Here is a 21,977-nt window from a genome sequence, read left to right on the forward strand (position 1 = left end):
AAGCTATCTGTCTGAATGAGCCAGCTTGGCCGAGAGAGAGTGTCTAACTGTGTGTTGTTTCCCTCCTTTACTTGCAGAGCATATGGCCCAGACGCAGTATGACAGCTGGCCTCATTCCTACGTCTCGCAGGGCATGTATTGCTTAGGTTCATCCGATGCCTGGGAGACCAGTGACCAGTCCCTCATCGCTTCCCCAGCAACTGGCTCCTACTTAGGCCAGAATTTTGATGAGTCCCAGACAAACCTTCAGGAAAGCATTTTGATTCAGAGCAGCCTTCTCCAGCAGCAACAGCTGCAGCAACAGCGGCAGGAGCAGAACTTCATCCAGAGCACGGGGCTGGTCCACGTGTGGCCCCTGCAGACTGCTCAGGGTGGGGGTGGGGCTGAATCCAGCACATACATGGAGGACCACATTGAGGATGAAGGGAACCCACGGCTGGAGAAGGCTCCTCTCCTAAACAAGAAGCCCTCTCCAGAGGAGGATGATGCAGTGTGCCGGGACCTGGAATCACTGTCTCCTCGAGAGGAGATGGAACATGCTGCACTGAGCCGCAAAGTCTCAGATGTCACCTCCTCTGGGGTGCAGTCCTTTGATGAGGAAGAGGGAGAAACAAACAACTGATGCTTTCTGTGAAGTTCTCATCACTGCTGAACAAAGAGAGGGGTGGCAAGGAATGAAATGACAGGGATTCTTCTCTCCAGCTCCCCATACTTCTGAGCAGACACACCTTCCATTCCTGACATTTAATTATTTTTTTAAACAAGAGGAAAATCTCAAAGTGATTGACACATGAAGACCTCTTCTTCCCCTCCACCATGGACACGTATTTTTGATTTTCATTGCTCTGGGCAACACATGTGAGGTGCTTGGAGAGATCTGGATTGGTAAATCGTTTCTAAATCTTTTTAAAACAAAGTCTTGGCTGTGGATTCAAACTCTTCTGGTACAGGGGATATGGCTGATGAGACAGGCTTGGTATAGAGAGCGGCTATGTGGCTAGAATCCATCTTGGCAGAATGGATGTTGCTCTGTGGACATGGTCCCCTTTGATAGAATATATGAATATAAACTGGGTTAAAATGAAGATATGGCTTTACAAATATAGATTGCACTAGTATTGTGAGTGTGGCTGGTACGGAGGATAAGGCTATATTGAATACAGACTGTACTGGGTTGAAAGATTCGCTGTGTAACCAGATCCTCGATAGCACCTTGATATGCAATTGCAGGCTCGATGGCTACAAACTGCGCTCCGTAGGCACGAGCAGTGCTGCAGTACAGATGGTGCGGCTCTGTGGGCATGGCTCTGCTGCAGCAAGGAAGAAGGGATGCAGATCTAACCCTGCTCTCAGATATTCATGCTTTGGGCTCTTTCTAATCTTTCGTGTATTTGTTTCTCTCTTTGACGTTTCTACCTTCCCAGGAGCTGGCAAGAGTGGTGTGTCCTTTTGGCATTGGGCACTGGATGCCAGTGGAAAGGACATTTTCAGCTACGGAGATAGTCATAAAAAGCTGGCTCTTGCAGGGGGCTCGAGAACATGTCCATCTTGGTGCTGCTGCTGTATCCTTCTGTCTTTTCCCTTGCCAGCAGTATGGGGAGACCCAGAGAGTAGGCAGCTGATCCAGGAACAGTGGGTACAGCTATGAGATCACAGATACCCAGTTTACATTGGAGTTTTCAGTTTTTGGTTTTTTTAACCTTTTTATATTGCTGGGTAAGTGTTCCTAACAAAGCAGTTAACAGTGGGAAAGGCCTGTACTCCAGTCATCACTTGACTGCACCTTTCCCGTTTCTGCCACTCCTTCTGTGGTGCCAAATGTAGCTGGAGGAAAAGGGGTGAGAGGAAGTTTTCTCCTCCTATTTATTTCTTCTTCCTGCCTATATTTTCTTCTTTTGTTTTCCTACCCCCAAGCAATGTAAATAATGCTCAGTACTTGGTCTGTTGGTTTTTCCCTGACATCTCTTTGTTAGGAGTGGTGAAAGCTTATTTCACGAGTTTTCCCTATTTGTACGGGTTCTATATTTTTTTGTTAAAAAAATATGGTTCATTGACTAGGGGGAATTTGGTCTCTTGCAATTCCTCGCCATGTTTCTACAGGCCTCCTTTTTGTGGGGGGGAGGGTGCTGAAAGGAAATTGAACAAACTGTCTCCTTTCAAGCTCTCACCAGAAAACAAACAGGGGCAAAAGCAAAAGAAAAAATCACACAAGGCTGTAGATTTTGCTGGAGGACTGAACAGAACCAGCAGAGATTATCCCAGTGCTGAGTTTTAATTGCAATACCTCTTGCAAGGAAGCATCAGCGAAGCATGGGTTTAGGTCAGATGTGGGCTAGATCTGATGAGCTAGAGAAAGGAATTTGCCTGGACGCTGCCGTACTGTCCCGGGGCGACTCTTTCTCACTTACTCTGACTCATATCTACTCTGTTTAATTGGTGACAGGTTTGTCTCTTCTTTGCCTCCTCTTCAGTCTTGGTGTATTTTTTGGATGACAGGAGAGTGATACGCGCTCCTTTCCTGATTCAGGTTTGGTCCCAGCGTATTTGCAGGGAAGAATGCCTGAGGAGAATAAAATATGACGGAAGTAATATCATCGAGTGTCAGAGTTCAGTCAGCTCCTGGCAAGCAAAGCAGAGGATGTCCAGGAATTACGGAAAGTACGAATGGGACTCTCAGGTAGAACTTTACCCCACTCAGCTTTCTCCCACTTAACACAGGCAGCTGCATGAAGAGGGTCTCCTCTGTGAATGCCCAAGTCTTTCCAGCCAAGTCCACTTCAAGCGGATCTGTCTTCCCTCTCCATTGCACCTCTAAAGGAAAGACCTTTGGGATATTTAAATAAGACTGGTGATTTAGTGTAGGCAGGAGATAAAAGTTTTTGTGACCACCTTTTTTTACCCATTTGCTTGGGCTTGCTTACATCTCTCTAAGGAGGTAGCTCTTCTCCTGAATGATGACCTTTCAATATCTCTTTAAAGATGTTTACACATTCAGATACTAACCTCCCCTGGGCAGGAAGGCCAGTGCCAGCTCATTGTCCTGAGCTGGTTTGGGTCTAGCCATGGAGCAGGACCTAGGAAATCACACTAACCAGAACAGGGAGACGGGGCAAGTGCCAAGAGCACCTCAGCAGATGACAAATGAGTAAGAGTTAACCTTTTCTTATTTCTGTTTTTAAAAAGCCTTCAGGGAAACAAAAACGGTCAGGTGTGTTCCTTTATGGGAGAAGATTTTGTTGGCTTGTTGCTTTTTTCTCCAAACCATTTTGTTCCCATGTGCCTCTCCAGGACCAATCTGGATGTTTACGGTAACTTTCAGAGTCGCTTCTAATGATCCCTCTGTGTTGTTTACAGGATTGGGACAAGTGGGTCAACTTGTCCAGGGCTTCTTTTTCTTTTACTGTGGACATGTGGTATGTTTACTAAGACGTCTGATAGATGTCTAGAAGATGTACATTATCTCCATGCAAGGCAGTGACGGGGAATTATCTACACGGGAAAAAGTGTGAAAAAAATGGACCTTATAGAAAATTCTGTGGAGTTCAATAGGAAGAGAAAACCTATCATCTGTAGAGTTTTCTAAACTCTGTGGAATGGGATAGAGAATTATACCCTGCTGTATAATTCCATAGCCTGATCTCTAGAAAGCTGTAGATAGACTCTCATTCTCTGTGAATTCAGACTGGTTTGAACACTGCTCTCTATAAAACACTTTCAAGCTTACTAAATTCTATAAATTTTTTTTATAAAGGTCTTGACTTTCTGTGAATAATAAAATTTCAGCCTTTTTCTGAAAACAAAAAAAAAAAAAAAGAAAAGAAAAAAAAGAAAAAGTCTATTTTCCATTATCTCTCCCCAGTCCAAAAGAGAAATGTATCTACGTTTGCCAGGAGCTTGACTGGAGAGAGCAGGTCTGCCCATCCAGACGTGCTACCTGAGTGAGCGCCTTGAGCTGAACTGGAAAGGCAGTTTGAGTCTCTTTGAAAATGGAAAATGGTTTGTATAACCCGGCCTTTCCTTATGTAACAGGCCTGCTGCTTCTGTGTATCCAACGTAAGAGAGAGGGACCTGGGACCTACAGTACATTTCCCAGAAAAGCCGTTATTATATAGCTACACCTATTCAAACATATGGAAGGCACAGGTGCTCTGTGAGCAAAATTTGGCCTGCAGTTCCTTTGTCCTGGTGAGGAGGGATGAGTTGGAGAGAGTCCAGCCAAATCCGCAGAGCCCAAATTGAATTTGCGAAGCTGAAAATAAGAAGGAAAGGTAAGCTCAGTATCCCTGATCTACAGTTACTAAGAAACTGAGCCCTGCTGTTCATTTACACAAAGCCTTTGTAAAGCAGAGCTGCACTACATAAAAATTTTGGATTTTCTTGAAGCAGCGGAGGTAGAAGATTCCCATCTTCCCTCAAGCCTTTGTTTTCACCAGGAATTTGTGGAAATTGTGCTGAACACGAAGGAGGGCTTAAACTAATTAAATCTAAGGAAAAAAGATCTCTGATTCCACTGCAGGAAAATTCTCTCTTGTTCTTTTTCCCATGATTGCTCGTATCTGATCAGTTCCACTATTTCATAAGTTTTTCTTTTATATAAATGTTAAGCTTTCTTTACATGCTTTGTGAGTTCTCTTCAACTCCATTAGCTCAGGCTCTGGGATGGAGAAGTCAATCCGCCTCTTTCACTTTCTGTGTGTCTAACTCATCTTCTTCTTCTGGGAAGCTGCTGACAAGTCACCCACTTGCTTTTCCCCCTTTAAAAACCTTAACACCGCTTTTCATGATAGGAACAGAGAATACCGGGGAACAGCGTTTAACTGTACCTCTAAGCTGATCAGACGGTGAGCTGCTGCGAAGGAGGCAGCCCTCTGCCCTGACTGCGCTCGCCTCCCGCAATCCTTGTGCAGATGCTGATGCACAGCTGGCCCCACAGCAAGCCAGCGCACTTTTACCCTGCTATAAAAGTGAAGAGGGAAGAGCTGTGGGCAGAGGGAGAGAGAGCACTAGTCTCTGCAGCTGGCCTTTATATCAGGTTAGGGAAACTGGGAGAGTACCCTCATCTTCATGATGAGTCTAAGCTGCTAATAGGAGCTGTCATGCCTCCTCCCGTGCATCACCACCAGCTATATGCTTCTACTGCCCAAGAAGCACAGTGCTAACGCTCATTTGGCTGCTCAGGAACTGGCCCCATGGAAAACTAGCCCAGTCCCCTACCAAAATAAAGGGGTTCAGTGGGATCAGCTCTTTGTATTGTTTCACTTGGTGAGGCAGGCGTCACTGAGGGCTGGTGAAACGTGGAGATGGTCATGTTAAAGAATATTTCTTCGGTTGCAGATGCGACTTAAATTGGCTTAAGCTGGTTGTGAAATATCTGTCTGAGGAGAATAAATCCAGCTGGGGTACTAGGGAGGACATATTCCCCACTTCCTTCCCTAGTGTTTTCCTTAGAAATTCTAGTATGCTCTTATCTGATTTGGTCTTTGTTGTTATTTGATGCCCTGTGATTTCCCTCACTATTCCCTTCCCTTCCACAGGCTCCTTTGAGCTAAACCCTTGCAATCGTGCAGGAGGAGACAAGTAATTTGATATACTCATGGAATTAATAAAATTAACATGCACAAATCTCGTTTGCACTCAGTGATTACACTCCATGGCAGCTAAAGATACTTATAAGTCTTCTCCTGTAATTGCAAGAGGCAGAACCTTGTTCAGGAGAGAGGCACAGCTGGTGGAGGTGAGGTTTATCCCTATCTTTAAGCCAGTTCCAGTCTAGTGTGAGATACAGGGTGGCACTTCACACCTGGACAGAGCCTGTGCGTGATGTACTGTGTACAGCAACGACTAAAATATATTAGTTGTAGGTCCAGAGAAGAGAACAGGAGAGAAGGAAGCTGTTCTCTTCATTTGACAGAGGTGTGGGGGTGAGGCAAGGTAGTGTGCAACAGTACAGGTGGAGGACACCTATGTGTGTTCTGTGCAATGGCAAGGAGAACTCTAGCCAGAGAGGGAAAGACACTGAGAGAAAGGCTTGGGAAAAAGATCCAGAAAAGCTTCATGTCTTACGTTTACACAACACTGGTAGGAAGCCTCACGGCAGACTCCAACAGAATGGGCTCAGGTATAGGATTGCTACACAAGCTGTAGCTCCAGGACTGGTGCAGCTTATAGTACTCCTTAGTCCAAGCCACACTTCTTTCTGTAAGACAGTGATAGGAAAGAGACCTTTCTGAATTTGGGCACCTGCTGGCTTCTTATTCATCGTCTTCAAAAAACGGTTCACAATATGCTTAATTCTTCAGTGGAATCACATAAGAAATACACCAAATAAGAACTTAGCCATTGTCCAGATCAAGTTATTGTGAGTTCTGTTCTCATCGGAAACCCAAAATATCTAAATTTAGCTCAGTTTGCCCTAACTGTTAACTGTTGTATTGGTAATTGCCTAAAAGAAGAAACAAACTAAAATAAGCCCACCTCTAAATGTTGTAGAGAGCAGAGCAACGTTGACATAGTCTAAGCTCTTCCTTCTAATTTCTCCCAGATGGAAATTCCCACGTTCCTTGTTCAGACAACTCTAAACAAGCAAGAATTTCCCTTAAACTAACTGTTTGACTGTTTTTCCAAAAGAAAAAGGAAAAGAAAGGAAAGAAAAAAAATAAATCAATTCCAATACAGAGATTATCAGCAGCTGATAATCTAGAAAAATATAAATAAGTAACAGTTTCATCTTTGATTCTCCTCCCCTGTAGCAATCTGACAGGGAAACATTTCTATGCCATGGCTCAGGGAAAGGAAAAATAAACAGGGAAAATGTGAGTAAAGCAGTGCCTATTAGAACTACATGTATGTGTAGGACAGCCTACAGTCATTAAAGCACAGTCTCAAATATGAATGCAAGCTGTAAAGTCAACGTCAGGTGCCTCTTTTGTATCATAGGCTTTTCCCAGGATAAGTAGTAGTGAACCAGCACAGGAGCAGGAGAGAACAGCTGGGCATCTGTGCCAGACCAATGTCTCTCTCTGTCTCGGAAAGTGTCATGGAGCCTGGGCGAGAGTGTTGGGGACACTGTCCTCTTTCAGCAGCACAGCCAGCTTCATGTATTGACTGGGGTAGGAATGAAGCCAAATGGTTATTATGTTAGCAAATGGACGTGGAAGACCTATGCTTAGAATATTAGGGTTTATTCACATCCTTGCACTGACATCTTTCCCCAGCATAGGCAGAACAAAGTGTTATCTTTTCCTTGGAAATCAAAAGAAGCTCTATGATTGGCAGTGTTGGTCTGCACAAAAGAAAATATATATATACGTGATATATTTTTCCAGTGCAGATACACGTTGTTGGAAGAGGAAAAATTTAGTCAGGCTGCGACTCTGTGAGAAAGAGGATCTTTTTTCTAAAATTGTAAAAACTTGTTCAAGAGTGTTGTCACTGCAGATATCATAGAATGGTTTGGGTTGGAAGGGACCTTAATGATTATCTAGTTGCAACCCCCCTGCCGTGGGCAGGACTTATAACTGCGGTCTTCTAGGAAGAGAGAGGTTGCAGTGTTCTGTGGAAAGAACGCTACTCTCATCTTTCCCATCTCCTTTGTCTGGGGACATTTTAAATGCCCTCTGAAACCTAGTCTTGTTTTTGCTTTCCCATAAGGCATCAAATGTTCGTGCTAGCAAGACAAAAACATCTAAAAAGGCTTTTCTCCATTATGGAGACAAGATCGTGCACCGAGATTTACTTCTAATAAGATAAAGGCATCTAGTCCAGATTCACTGGCCTTCTGGATTCATTTTCATTGGGCATGGAAATCCAGTCAAGAGTTGGAGGTCAAAAGGTTAAGAACCCTCTTCCAGAGCTCTGCCAAGTTCCCACGAGGCAAGTACAGGTGGACTTCCCTTCTTTTCAGATACTGCATGTGTGAGCAATGCAGCAAGCCAAAAGCTCTTTTGCAGGTATATATTCTTGTTTGGCTTCAATTTTCCTTCTCCAATTTGTGGAGGTTGTGCATGATTGGAGGTCTCTGGGAATCCCTACCATATAAAATTGGGACTCGAAAGTAATGTTACAGGGAAGGGGATTTCTCTTGTTTGAGCTCTTTTCAGATATGGGAGGGTACAGACTGATGGTTTGGGAGGGACAAGGGTGGTGGATGGGAATCTCAAGGGTGGCATGCAGAATGATTCCTGAAGCATGTTTAAAAGTAACTAAAGGCTTGGGTCTTCAAATGTTGTATTCTCAGTATCTGAAATGGCTTTAGTGTAAGCGTATGGGACAATGGAGTTTGCCATGAAGCAATTTTAAAGAGCTTCCCCCAAGCCTGTACACATTTTCTGAAGGGGGGAGGCTGCATGGTGATAATGTGTATTCTTTCAAGCTAGTGTTTACAGAGGTGCGTTGATGTTTGGGGGGAAAGTACTGAATGGAAGTAAAACAAAAAGGGAAAGGGACCCACTAGTGAAAGCTTTCATCCTTACCTTGTCCCACACTAGCCCTTAATAACTAAAATGAGTCTGATTTGCCTTTGGTCTTCCAGCTCCAAAACATGTTTGCCTGAAAATTTTTTGTCGGATATACTTCGCATGTTTTGATAATGTGACTTATGAGATAACACTTCTACGAAGATATATATAAATACATACATGTACAACCACATACATACATGTACACACACTACATATAGACTTAGGAAACTATATGGCACTATACACCTCCATGCCTGTATGTGGCAGCAACCACAGTAAAGGAGGGGAGGTAGCTCAAAATAGCATGTACAGTCCTTTATGGAGTTGTTATTAAACAGAATGTGGTCTTGCCGTCCTGGCTGGTGGAAGTGTTTTATTTCTGTGGGACTGGTTCCAGGGGAGTTGCGTCTGAGGAAGGAGGATCCTAGGCAAAGGGGTGGGTCTCAATGAGGTAGTCCGATGGAGGATGTTAAAAAGGATCCACGGTGGTTTGGAGAAGCATCCCAGAGTAGGAAACATATGATACCCTATTTCTCATTAAGGAGATAAGAACATCACATGTTTGACTGTAGAGGGCTAAAATCTCATGAGTGCCCGTGGCTACCATGAGAATTTTAAGTTCTAGCCATAAAAGGTACCCATTTCCTTGTGAAGGTACTTGCACTTTTCCACTGGTTCTTACAGGAGCTCAGCAGTGTCACTTGCCCTGCTTAGGGCATAGTATATTGTCAGTCAGGGTTATTTGGCTGATCTTGAGTTTACCTGCCTTTGCTACTGAATAGATTCCCACCCACCCCTTGGTATATATGTCTGCATAATTGTGCTCATATAATTAATTGCCGCTTACATAAGACACACATACTTAACTCCTTTAGGGGTTTTTTTGCTTTTATTTTTTTCATTTTTTTTCCTTTGTCAGTTCTGTATGCCCCCTTGTACTTGCTTCTGGTTTTTGTTTCTGTTTTTTTTTTTTTTTTCCAAGTGGCCTCTAAATTGTCACTATTTTGTTTTGAAATGTAGTGTGTCAAATGAAATCAGTTATTCCACATATGTATAAGACCTGAGTCCCTGGGAAAATAACGTTACTCTAGGCCTGGAAGTTGTACCTCTGCCTAGGAAAAATGTCTTCTTTTTAGTAGTTTCACATTATATTACAAACTCGGTGTCCAGCTGCTGAGTGCTTCACCTAACAGAACTCTTTTACCATCGTACTAGTCTAGATTTATCCCTCAGTTAAGTACCTCTCCTCTGGATTTAGCTGCTTAGCCCCAACGTGAACCTCATTCCATGGTATCTGCCTCAGTCTCTGACCTCCACTTTCTGCTTATTTCTCTGTTTAGACTAGATGGCACATCTACCATACGTTTCTCTCATGTTACTGTCTTACAAGCTCTCTTCTGTTACTTCCAAGTCATTAATGAAAACAATAAATAAAAAGGGTATAAGACCATTCTTGCTGCACACCTGACTGGCTCTGCACTTTGCCAGCTGCAAGGGTATTTTCTATGCAGTCCCTCAGACATTTCGTATCTTCTGTGCCAGAGAAACTGCAATTTTGATTTAAGCGTAAGATTCTGTGCCATATTTGGTCATAATCCAACCATCTCACAGCTACCATTTCTTTTCACAGCCCATTTGCTTAAGTGCACTGTAGAAGTTTGGGGAGGTGGGGAGAAGCAGATTAATTTTTTTTTGGCAAATGTATTCCTCATAAACCTTCCATTACTGTCTTTTGCACTTGTTTCTGTGTGGGAAAACCAAAAAGCTTCTAACTTGAGTTTGTGTGACTTTAATTCTGACCACTTCTTAGTAGGTCTTGTATTTTTACCTTCTCTTCTTTGAAGTAGCTATTCAGTAAATAGTCAGATATCAGCAGCTTTCAGATTGTTGTTCATATAAAGCAGACGATTCACATTTTCATTTCCCTACATTCTATTTCCTTTATAAATTTTCTCCTGGACTTTTCCTCAACATACTTTGTCTTCTATGTCAGGTGCAGTCCTTCAGGTTGGCTAGATACATTTCTGTAACTGGTTTTACTACGGAGCACAAGATGTTTGCACATCCCAGCGCGTGAAAACTGCTGGGATGTGAGCAAACGCTCATTTGAAAGGCCAGGGCTTGAACTAGTAATAGCTTTGGCTGAGACCGGCTTCACTGGGTGGCACAATGACCCCAGCAGCGCCCACCGGGGAGATGTGGCTCAAAGCACAGGCAACCCGGTTGTGGAGCCATCTACTATTGCACGCCCGTGTTTTGAAAAAGGTGATGTGTGTGGGTATACGTGCACGGGGTTGTCTGTCCAGTAATGGGGGGGGGCGGGGGGGGGCGGGAGGGGGCAGACAATGAGAGCCTGTGGTTGACGGTCAGGACCAGTTTAAGCTTGCCTCCCACAAATAAAGACTTAAAATTTTTGCATCACATGGCTGAAGATTAAACACGCTTTTCTCCGTTTGAGAATACTAATGCTCGGGCATGGCTTTTGTGTGGAAATATTAATTATTGGTCTCCAGTGTTGATTAAATTGTTATGAGAGCTGTGCCCAGATCCTTGCTTATGTGGCCGTGAACAACTTAGTTCTTGCTGTGACAGTATTTTTAATAGTGTGTTTTTAATTATACCCTTCCTGGGGTTGGACTTATTTGGCAAAGAGGGATCTTTACTTGCTCAGCTGGTTATTGCCCTGTCTTGTCCTCTTTGGCCACAAAACACACACTTCTATGCAGTGTTTGCATAACTGGGGAGAGGGGGGGAGTTACTTTTTTGAACTCTTGAACTCCTACGTCTGTCTCTCTCCCTCTATTTCTGCTTGTACTACCTGGTTTTGTCCATAGGGTTAGCGAACTAGAATTTCTTTTAGACTGAAATAATTTGCCAACCGGAAAAAGTTACATTGTTCAGGCAGATTTTTCTCATTGTCCGGTAGTCCATCTCCACGTGTTTTCTCCTTCATCCGTGTCATGACCAAGTCTCTTAGCCTTGTCATAACTACCCAAAGCCCTATCTGTTGTCTTGTCAACCTTACGTCTTCCTTATTTTGTTAATTCTTTATACTGATAGATCTAAAAACAAGACTTCTGCTTTCACATTTAAATGCCATGTAAAAGGAAAAGCTCAGCCTTTTGCTAAAGTGTAATAGATAACTTGTTGCCTTCATTTACTGAATATCAGTAAACTGGCAATTAGTTGAGATTAAGACTCAAGGTCAAAGGATTTTTTTTAGGGTTGTTTGTGGTGGTAGTGGTGGTATTTTCCCCAGATTTTCTGCTCTGATGGAGGTTTTTCACTACCGTGTTCTTCTCAGACTGTTGGGTACCAAATGAAGTTCAGCAGGCTCTTGCAGTTGAAAATGCCAAACAAGATCAGTTCTATTTTAGTGCTTTGAGAGGTAGTGGCAAGCTTGGTGTAACATGAATGTCTGCCCAAAACAATGTTTCGAAGCAACTGTGCATGCTATTTAGGAGAAAAGCAAGCTTCTGCGGTTCAAAACATCCTCAGAGCTTCTTGTTTTTCAAGCCTTGTGCTTGGGTTTCTGGGGGCAGATCTGAGATTTGACTTTCTAGCTGAATGGGAAGGCCTCAGTGCCGATACAAATTCCAAGAATATTTTAGGTTGGGGAAAAAATTATTTTTGTGTGTAGGTAGCCAAATCTGTGCTGCTTGGACAGGATGAGAGATGCAAGTTTTAGAGTGACAGATTAGTGTGACTTTGTTTGCCGGACAAAGGTTTCAAGTTTAAACTTTGAGGGGACGTACTGGGGTTGCCTGAGAGGGTTCAAGCTTAGAGTTCCCTTGACAAAGGTTCAATGTCAGTTTACCGCACATTTGACACCTATTAAAGTACTTGGCATCAGCTCAGCGAAGATTTTATTGGTAAAGTGGAAGTGGAAATGTCTTCAGCCATCACAAACCATCCTTGCAGTATGTTTTTATGTCCCCTCCTGGCTCCCTGTATACACTCATGGATGCATACTTTTTCCCAGGTGAGGTAACGTTGCAGATGAATGCCGCTTCTGCTCGAAGGGTGGGGGCGTACCTGGGATGGGTCTTGAGTAAGGCCTCCAAAGAGCAGCAGTAACACCCACCTTTCGGCATCCCCACAGGGAGCAGCCCAGCTCCTCATGGTAACTCTGGGACAGCTAAAGGCCATAGGAATGGAGAGATACGTGTGTGTGCATGTGTAGGCACACGTGTGTGTGCTTCTGTATTCTCAGGTGACAAACCTTAAGAAACTTTCCAGGTTAGCTTGGGTCTTACTCTGAGCTCCCCAAGCCTCTCCACGTGCATCATTTTTGTTCCAGTTTCCTCTCCCCCAGCTCACAATCTGTCTGTCATGACTCACACGCTTGCTGGCTTTGATTTAGACTCCATCTGCTTTCTCAGCCAGTCAGATCCCAGTTCTTCTGTAACACACCGTAGGAGAAGTGTGGGACTGGAGCAGAACATGTATCTAGATTCAGGAGAGAGGAGGGGGAGGTGTACTGATCCCAGCCTCAAAGTTTCTCCTTGTCTCATCTGTCTCAGTGCAAGCGTTTGGCTAAGCTGCGAAATGTAATTTGTACTTGCTAGTGATAAGGCTGGAGCTGGCTTGGAGAAACTTGTCCTTCCTGAGGGTGTGTGGACCCTCAGAGCAGATTTGGTCTCAGAATGCTGCTACTCACTGCACATTTATGGGTTTTTAGAAGGAATGTCCTTTCTCCTCTGCTTATTTAAAGGACTATCACAGTTCCCTGAGGAAAAATAGCAGCTGTTTTGCCTCTTCTCTGCAGGCAGGGGAAGGCGATGCAAAGGTAGCAGGGAGGCTGCGTGCTAATGCCTGGCAGCCAGAAATGTGCCACAACCCTCTGGTGGAGGCAAGCAGCTGGTGTGCACAAAAAACTTGCCCTCAGATTGCCACTGTCTTCTCACGGGGACTTGGAGGACTGAAGATCATTTAGACAGGGAAAGGCTGTCCCCAGTTAGCTTATAGAGGGGGATCACATGTCAAAGATGATACAGAGCTGGTGGGTTCTGAATTCCAGACAGCAAAAATAAATCTCTCCCTCTTCAAGAGACTAGCTGGGGAGATTTCCCTCTACTATAAGCTTATCACAGACTTTCCCACCCATGAGCATCATCAGAGAGAAACTGGTACAAGGTCAATCCTTGGAATTAAGGCCAGGAGGGAATTTTCCTAAGGAGGCTGGGTTAGAGGTAATGATATTTTTTACTTGCTCCTGAGGCAGCATGTGAAAACCCACCTGTTAAGGTGAAACTGGTCATTCAAAGTTAGATGATGCTTTACTAATATCAGGAAAGGGGATGTGTCCCAACATCTGGGAGAATACCCCTAAGAACATATTCTCAGAGCCTGGATTTCTTTTCTGTTGCATGTAAGTGGAAACACATCAAACAGGCTGCTTGGGACTGCATCTAGGTGCCATGACACACCAAAATATGATAGAAGGAGATATAGAATGTTAGAGGAAAGCTGCAAAATACACAGAATTTGATTTTGCCTGTTTACTGAGAAAACCTCACAAGGACAGTGAGTTAAACAAAGCAGCATCTTATCTTTGGATGCTAAGGTTTTGCATGCATGACACGAACTGACAAGACATCTTTTTGCAAGATACAGATCAAGATCTGCTCCAGATTTAGAACTGGAATAGAGAGGGATACTGCAGACAAGGGTTGAGGCCTCTGCTGTTAGTCATAACTGAGACAAGCTGGCAAAATAGAGAGCTGGAATTCTCAGATCTGAGGTATGCAGAAATATGTGGAAAGTAGGCAGGGTAGAATTACCAGGAAGGAGAGCAGGAGTTTTCGGAGAGAAACCTGTTTTCAAAGTGTAGAAAACGTGGCTTCCCTCTGCTGTATTTCTTGGCAGCCTGCTAACACTCTATATTTTTTTTTTTGAGTTCATATATTTTAAGACTATAACTGTAAAAATTGTGAACAGTGATTCAGAGAGACAAACGCAGGTATTTGAAATATAGGTGCATACATGCTGTTTTACTCCTCTTCCTCTGACACTGAGGATGCCCCTAATTAGGATTTTCCCATTCTTTTTTAAAAATTCCAGACATGATGGGAAAACACAGAGGCTTTCCTCCCTTCCAGTGCTTTTCTTAGAGCCCTGGCTGGATTTGAGACATAAAACATAGACCAAATATTTTCATCCCATCTGTTTTCAGGGCATGGCTCGGCTGAAGGACAGAGGAGAAGCTCCTCACTGCGCCCCCATCCAGGAAGATCCCAGAGTAAAAATTGAGAAAAAGGAAAAATGATCTACATGGGAATGTTTTTTGGGGGGGGATGCAGGATAAGAGCTAGTGAAAAGAAACTGCAGCAACACGGACATGATTGCAGTCAGAAGCAGCAATATGCTTCTAGGCTGGAGGTCTGGCTGTGTTTACACTGGTGCATGCAGGCCAGGTGTGTCTGGAAGGATTTACACCAATGGAGAACGAGAAGAGCTGCTCCTCCTCCACTTTCCACATGGCAGATTGACCCAGAGCATCCTGACTGTGTCCAGCAGTATTCATGTCCTGCTACAATCCCTTCTGCCGTGCTATGTAGATTTGGCAGAAGCCTAAGCATTACGAGCCTGCCCTTAGCCACCTCGCAGTCCACGTCTGACTCCTGCAGGCACCCGTACAGTCCAACAGCCGAACAGTCTTTGCACAGAAAGAAAGCAGCAGAAGAAAGGGTCGGTCCGATACCCCTTCTCCCAGCTGAATCAGTCCTCTTGTGGGGATTGCAAAGAACATCCAAAAGCTTCTCTTTGAGGAGCCAGCACAAGAAGACTGGTTCAACTCCCAGCTGGACTACTCCCCTCACACCAGCTATAAGGGGACATCCTCGTCCTCATCTTCATCCTCATACAGGTCAGTGGAGCGTAGGCTTATGTCCTTGAGGATGTCTGAGATGTTTTCAGCAGCTGGCCCGGCCAGCTCCATCTCTTCCAACTCAGTATCAGTGGCGTCAGCGGAGCACAGGACTTCCCCTTCCTCCTGCAAGTGTGAGGGCTGGGGGAAATGTGAGGTGGGAGGCAATGGGCTCTCTGTGCCCAAGTCCGCTGCTTGCTGTGCCGCCACCATTGAGTTGTCCTGCTGGCTCCACACCTGATTGGTCTGTCTGACCTTCTCACTGCTGATGGAAGTCCGGTTGGTGTCGCGGAAACTGGCAAGGGGTGGGCGGAGGCGAACCCCGGAGCGTGTGGAGCCCTCTATTGCCTTCTGGAGCTATGGGAAGAGAAAAGGTTCAGAAAAAATGGGTGAAAGGGAGGCTGACCCAGCCCTACCCAGCAGAAGTTCGTCTACTCTCCAGGGTAAAGGGAGCACAAATAGAGTCACGGCTCTACTTCTGGGGCCTGTGGAGATCATCTTTTGCACTGGTGGTGTAATTTTTCATTCCGTGGTAAATAACAATTTCCACACCACTTTCAGAGACAGTTAAGAGCCCTATGTTCATGAAAAGGATGAAGCGTGTAACATCCCTGTAAACAACATCTGCTGCCTCCTCTGAAATACAGTCATCCGTTCCTCTACATGGTTTCCAAAGGGTTGACTCAGAATTCAACACTGGGTTGAAAATGTAGCAATCACAGTTATATATATTCCAGCTGGATCTTCCAGCACCTGTAAGTTATTGCAGTGGTCCACGGGACATTTGCAGTTGATTAGGAAGAGATGAAAGGATCTGTACTTACCTCTTCCAAGGCCAACACTCCCCTCAGCTTCCCCCCACTGGTTATATAGGCATGGCTGAGGCCCAGTAATGAGAACAACGTATGCGTCTATGAGCAAAAACACAAAAACACCATTTCAGGGACTTTGGAAACTGGTAACATGATACTTGGTGCTAGAGCTGGAACTTGGGATTTAGAAATGGGAATCACAAAAGCGCACAATTCTGTAGCTATCCCAGTGAGAAACTACCTCTTCCCTTCCCCTTTTGCAGCTAGCAAATGCTACCCTTTGGTAGTACAGCCATAGTTGGTAGTGTGTTGATGGTGGAGAGCACATTCTCAAGGACGCTTTCACCCTGCATCTGGCAAACAGAGATCCATGTGCAGCCTCCTGTGTATTTGGGGACTTATGCAGATCCTATTTCATTCTGGTGCTGGAAATTAAACTATCATATAGTAATATGCAAAGTCAGAACCTGCTTAGGTTATTTATTCCAGTGCTTTTCTTAACACCAGAAGATTTCTTTTTTCCTGTTCCAGAATATTTCCTGTCCAAACTTAAGCTTGTTGCTGCTTATCCAGTGCAGTATGAACTCTGAGAACAAGTTATTCCCTTTCTCTTACAAAGCCTTCTTAAAAGGACAGGTATCACACTGCTATCAGTCTTCTTTTCTTCAGCCTAAATATACCCCATTATTTTACTGTTCTCCAGGCTTTCTAAAACTTTCAGCATTCTAAGTGCTCATCTGTGGTGTATTTCTAAACTCCAAGTTCTTTAAGCTGAGGTCTAGCTGGGCTTTACATGTGGCCTTACACAAAGTCATTCTTTCACAGGTGGTGTTTGCCTTTTTTTTTAACATCACATGAGCTTTTGAATGCCATGTTCAAGTGTAAACTAGGGAAAATCTCATTTCTCAGGAACAAGACATTTTACCCTAATGTAAAGAAAATCAAACGGGTTATATACAATTTGATCATCATAAGCTGTGATCTTCTTGCCGTTGTCAGTAGTCTCACATTTAGCTCTAACTATGCATACCTCAGATAGTTTGATTTTTTATTCCTGCATTTTTTGTGCATCCAAGTTAAGTTGACTCATCTGTTATTTCAGAGCTTCTCATTTGCTCTTTTTTACAAGACATATGAAACTTTCCCCGTTTGCAGTCTTCAGGTATAACATCTTGTAACCTCTATATTCTCAAAGACAAAGGCTAGTGGTTTTCAGATTACTTCAGTCAGCCCTTTAGAAAACACCAAACATCTTATGCTAACCTGTTCTTATTTTGCTCAAGGCTGAGATCTTACCGCTTTGATAACAGTAATTAATTTTGTGCAAGACATATGCTGACTGTTCATGTTAAATGAATATTGATAAACACATGCGCTGTGCACTTCAGCTTCAGTAGTCTGCTTTCCCTTTCCATTGTGTGGAAGCCAAGTCCACTCTCACTCCTGATACGCAGTGATTGCTTTTATCCCCAATCATCCTGTGCTCACTCTAGAAGTCGTATGATCCAGCTTCCTTGTTCCTTGTGCTTCAGTTCAATGAAGAGCCTATGATATAGGGTGGTTCCAAGGAACTCTTCTCATGCACTGAGGCAGTCTCGACACCCTGACGGAAACATCCTGACAAATCCAGGGCACTCATTCCAGTGCTGCACACTGACAAAATAGCATGTAAACCTCAGTGTAATGCCCCCAGCAGCAAGGCATACAGTGCTTCTGTTCATGCAGTGGCTGGAAAATCCTACGTGGTGTCCAAAAGCTATTTCAATAAATGCAGTCATACTTCTTATCATGTAGCCTTTCTTTTTGCGTGTGATTGGAGGTACACGCAGAAGGTTATAGGAATAAGCTGACTTCTGTAGCTGATATTGAAGTAGCTGGTGATAGTAGTTGTAGGTGAGGACAAGGTGAAGAAATAAGTCATAGACTAGACTTGCAATGACAGATAGGGTGGAGAAAACCAGTGTATGCCTCAGAGAGACATCTGCACCCACCTTGTGCAGGGAAGTTCTCTCCACCAGTTGGAAAGGGGAAGGGTCTATGCGGCAGCTGTCAAAGCACACATTCTTGTTCAGCTCCTCCTGTTCCCAAGCATCTATCTGACACAAGAAAGAAGAGGAATCACTCTTACAATAATCAGCAGTGTTGCCGTCTTGTGTACCCAAACTAGTCCCATTCTCCTGTTAATGCTTCTTCCTTCCTAGTAGATCGTTCATCTTGCCCATTACATCACAGCCCTCAGGTCTGCCAGCCCTTCCTTGCCAAATGTCAAGTCCCTGTGGAAACAGAGCAATTCCAGTACGTCAGAGGTTTCCTGAGAAGGTGAGGTTTTGCTCCTTCCCCCTTAAAGAGGGAGTAAACACCTTAGCTTTCCTTTCTGAGGACATCTTCACCTTGTCGTTGCAAGATGACGGTTCCTTTGTGTAAAAAATGAAGGAACATCATAGACACACAGAAAGATTTAGGTGAGAGGGAACCTGTGAGAGATCTTTAGTCCAAAGCCCTGCTCGCAGCAGGGCTGACTTCAAAGCTAGATCAGATTAGTCAGAGCCTTACTCAGCATATCTAACAGAACAATCTCTTCTCTTATTGGGTGAGACTTGCCTCTGTGCAACGCTAAGAAGGAAATGGCTTTAGCTATAGCTTTATGTGGCAATCACTGAGGCTGTCGGAGTTCAGGAAGTATTGCAGGTGATAGGAAATGGGCAAAAGAAGCACTCAATTAACGTCACTCCCTTTCTGCACCCAGTCTTACCTCTTCTGGACTCATTGTGTCAACAACTTCATCTGGCTCCTGTAGGAGAAAACACTGTTCAGGACAGACAGAGAACCCACAGTTTCACAGAGTACAGAAAGGAAAAATTTGCACAGTCTCCTCACCCAATGTGGTCCCCTTTTTGTTCCAAATAGTATATTACTGAATGTTTAGATTTTCTTTATACTCATACGTTATGAGGTGTACTCTGTACTTGTTGTGCTTCCCTTGACAATGAAGATTGACTATGGAATGTTGGTAGAGCAATTCAGGTGCCTAAACACGGTCATCTAGTACTGCTTTAGATGCTATCAGATGTCCCACAGGGGGTCCGACCACTGCCCTAGAGTGGGTGGTGTCCCATAGGCTCTGTATGATATCCACAAACTCTGTGCACATATGTCAGATACCCAAGGGCATCTAACATGGCACAAGGCAAAAGCATTTTTTCATTTTTATCTATCTGGCCAAAACTGTTTGCCAAATAGAAGAGAAGTGCACTTTATTCCAGGTTAACCAAAATAGCATTAAGTTATTCACTGAGAAAATGATGCCCACACTCAGTCATGATGGTAGCCTTGACACCTGAGCACAAATGGCTCTTTAGGAAGATGCACACTCCTTTACAGTAATCACACCCTTTCTCCTTGGAGAGAGTTCCCCACTGATGCTGTCAGAGTTCAGAACCATAAGGATGTCCACACTTTGGCCAAATGCTGAATGGCTCTGAGTCTATTCCCATTGCATTCCCTTCCCTCTTCAGGGTACTGCTAGGCTCTCTGTGTCCCTAACCTGGACGGCGCTCTCTGCTTCATGTGGACGGTTGTAGTGGCACAAGAGCTGCTGGATCAGTTGCCTCAAACTCCTGAAATTGCCTGAAGGATGAAAACAAACACATGGATAAGAGAGAAGAACAAGTGAGAGACAAACATGCAAAGCCCCATGCCCATCTCCTTGCCCCAGGCAGGCTGGGAAATATTATGAGGGACATCGTAGACGGTATATGACAGGGCTGAGCCAGTCACAATCTAGCATTCAATTTGTAAAGTGGTGTCTGGGACATGCCAGAATAAATATTCCCATGCAATATCTTTTCCTCAAGGAGAGGAAACAAATGACTACAAAGTAGCCCTTGTGGATAATATTAATGGATCAGTGTCCCTGAAGAAAAAAAAACAAAACCCAGAAGCAAGACTACTAACATAACAAACAATCTGGTACAAGGGATAAACTGCTGTGACGAGAGGTTTCTGCAGTCCACAAAGAGAATGGGGTTTGGAGAATGAGTATGGGAAGGGGCGGTGAGAATACAGCACCACTGTACCGCCCTGGAAGCATGAAGTGGACTTTCCTGTGCCTTACAGGTTTAGTCAGACATGAGTGGTGTTATGGGACCAGAATGTGCTATGTTTGGTATTTTACACGCTAAATGTTGGGTGCCTAAAAGCATGAGCCGGAGCCCTGTCCTCTGTATTAATTCTCAAGACTGGGCTACACCTCTGTGCTTACTCACTCCCTGCATATTTCCAGGCACATAAAGGAAAAAAAAACAAACTAAAACAAAACCATCATCCTGCATCAAATATACATGACATGCAAATCAGAAATGAGCCAGGAGTACAGTCTTGAAAGCAAAGCTAATACAGGCTGGGGTGGCACACAAAGAACACAACACATGGGTATTTTTCCATGATATTAATGTGGCTGAATCAGAGAGATGCGTGTCCAAGGGAGGAGCAGTTCAGTTTTGGAGGTGGCTGAGCAACAGCCTAAGCTATTCAAAAAACAAGTACAGATGTTTAGCGCTCAGGCTGCTTTTCCCAGGGAAATTCATTCATGGGGTGAAGGAGACAAGAGAGGGGACCCTTCCATGGAGACTCTCCAGAAAATGTCCAAGGAGATGTTATTGCAAAGGATGGTGTGGGGAGTACTGGCAGAGAGAGAGCAGTGGCCTGAGAGAGTCCACTTTAGCCATGCTCTTTGAGGGATCACAAACAGAAGATATTTCCAGGTAAGTTACGCTGATGTTGAGGTGCATTAACAAAATACCTTTAATAGGGGAACAGCAGAGAAAGCTCCTTCTCTCGGTCTCTGCGAAATCAGCGCCTCGCGCAGGCACGTACACACAGTTAGCATGAAAGCTTCCACAAGCTGGCTAGGATGCGACTGAAGCGTGCCAGAAGTTACCATACCTGGGAGTTGGTGTGGCTCCAAATTTTCAGGTATTTGTTTAAGAGGACTTGTTGGGCCATTGGGCTCCTCTGGGTAACTGGGAGCGGGACTTGGGGGCCGAGGCAGCTGTTACAGAAAGGGGAGAAAACAAAGTCTACCCTGTGTCATTTCTTTCTCAGCCTCTCCACATGCCTTACTGCTTCTTAAGCAGTCTCTTGTGTTGTAGTCTCTCCACTTCTCTCCCTCACCTCTCCCTTCTCATCTGTATCCTCATCCTCATCAACATAAGCAAAAGATTCATGCTTCAGCTTTGGCAGGGTTGCCCACGGTCCCTTGCTGTGCCCATCGTAGGGTGCCTCAGACAGCTTCTGCTGCATTTCTCTGTTGAGGAACCGCCGCCGTTCCGCGCTTATATGTCTCTGGAGGAGAGCCTGCAGTTCAGATCGCTCTACAGACCCCAGAAGGATCATGGTCTCTGTGTAACAGAGCAGAGAATCCATTAAGGCACTTCGAGGTTTTGAAAGCCCCCTGCCACACACTGCCCCTTCCTCCCTCCAACCTCTTCGAAGTGCTGGGACTCGTACTATCTAGAGCTATACAGGAGCCACTGACCAGCCCTGCCAGGTACTGCTAATACACTGTGGTTCTGTGGGAAGCTCGCCACCCCTGAGCTGTGCCACTCCTCAGCACCACATCAGAAGCAGGCTCTCATGCAAAATCCCTGCCTGTTGTCACAGTCCAGTCTGCAGAGTCCCACACGCCTCCCTTACCTCCTGCGTCTGCTTCTCGGCCCACACTCCAGCTCACCTGTCTGACCAGCTGAAACAGCCTTCTGTCCTATATCATCCATAGTGGGAGATCTTTAGGATGACTTTTTTTTTTTATGTATTGGGTCGCACTGTCTCCTTCACAGC

The 21,977-nt window shown here is 44.5% G+C and overlaps 2 protein-coding genes across 4 annotated transcripts in view; one reads left to right on the plus strand and one right to left on the minus strand.

Annotated features, from left to right (window-relative positions):
• FAM131B (family with sequence similarity 131 member B) overlaps nucleotides 1-8,814 on the plus strand; it is a 36,939-nt gene extending 28,125 nt beyond the window's left edge. For all 3 annotated transcript variants that reach the window (XM_063354080.1, XM_063354070.1, XM_063354088.1), the window contains exon 7: nucleotides 78-8,814. In XM_063354080.1, the coding sequence (XP_063210150.1) occupies nucleotides 78-622 (545 nt within the window). In that variant the 3' untranslated portion in view covers nucleotides 623-8,814. The remainder of the gene's footprint in view (nucleotides 1-77) is intronic.
• Nucleotides 8,815-10,820: 2,006 nt separating this feature from the next.
• CLCN1 (chloride voltage-gated channel 1) overlaps nucleotides 10,821-21,977 on the minus strand; it is a 68,369-nt gene continuing 57,212 nt past the window's right edge. Inside the window, exons 17-23 of the mRNA XM_063354109.1 lie at nucleotides 21,312-21,538; nucleotides 21,084-21,189; nucleotides 19,684-19,766; nucleotides 18,892-18,930; nucleotides 18,131-18,235; nucleotides 16,152-16,238; nucleotides 10,821-15,684 (exon numbers count right to left, since the gene is read on the minus strand). Coding sequence (XP_063210179.1) covers nucleotides 15,286-15,684; nucleotides 16,152-16,238; nucleotides 18,131-18,235; nucleotides 18,892-18,930; nucleotides 19,684-19,766; nucleotides 21,084-21,189; nucleotides 21,312-21,538 — 1,046 coding nt within the window. The 3' untranslated portion in view covers nucleotides 10,821-15,285. The remainder of the gene's footprint in view (nucleotides 15,685-16,151; nucleotides 16,239-18,130; nucleotides 18,236-18,891; nucleotides 18,931-19,683; nucleotides 19,767-21,083; nucleotides 21,190-21,311; nucleotides 21,539-21,977) is intronic.

This window comes from Chroicocephalus ridibundus, chromosome 1 (assembly GCF_963924245.1).
Source record: "Chroicocephalus ridibundus chromosome 1, bChrRid1.1, whole genome shotgun sequence".
NCBI lineage: Eukaryota > Metazoa > Chordata > Aves > Charadriiformes > Laridae > Chroicocephalus > Chroicocephalus ridibundus.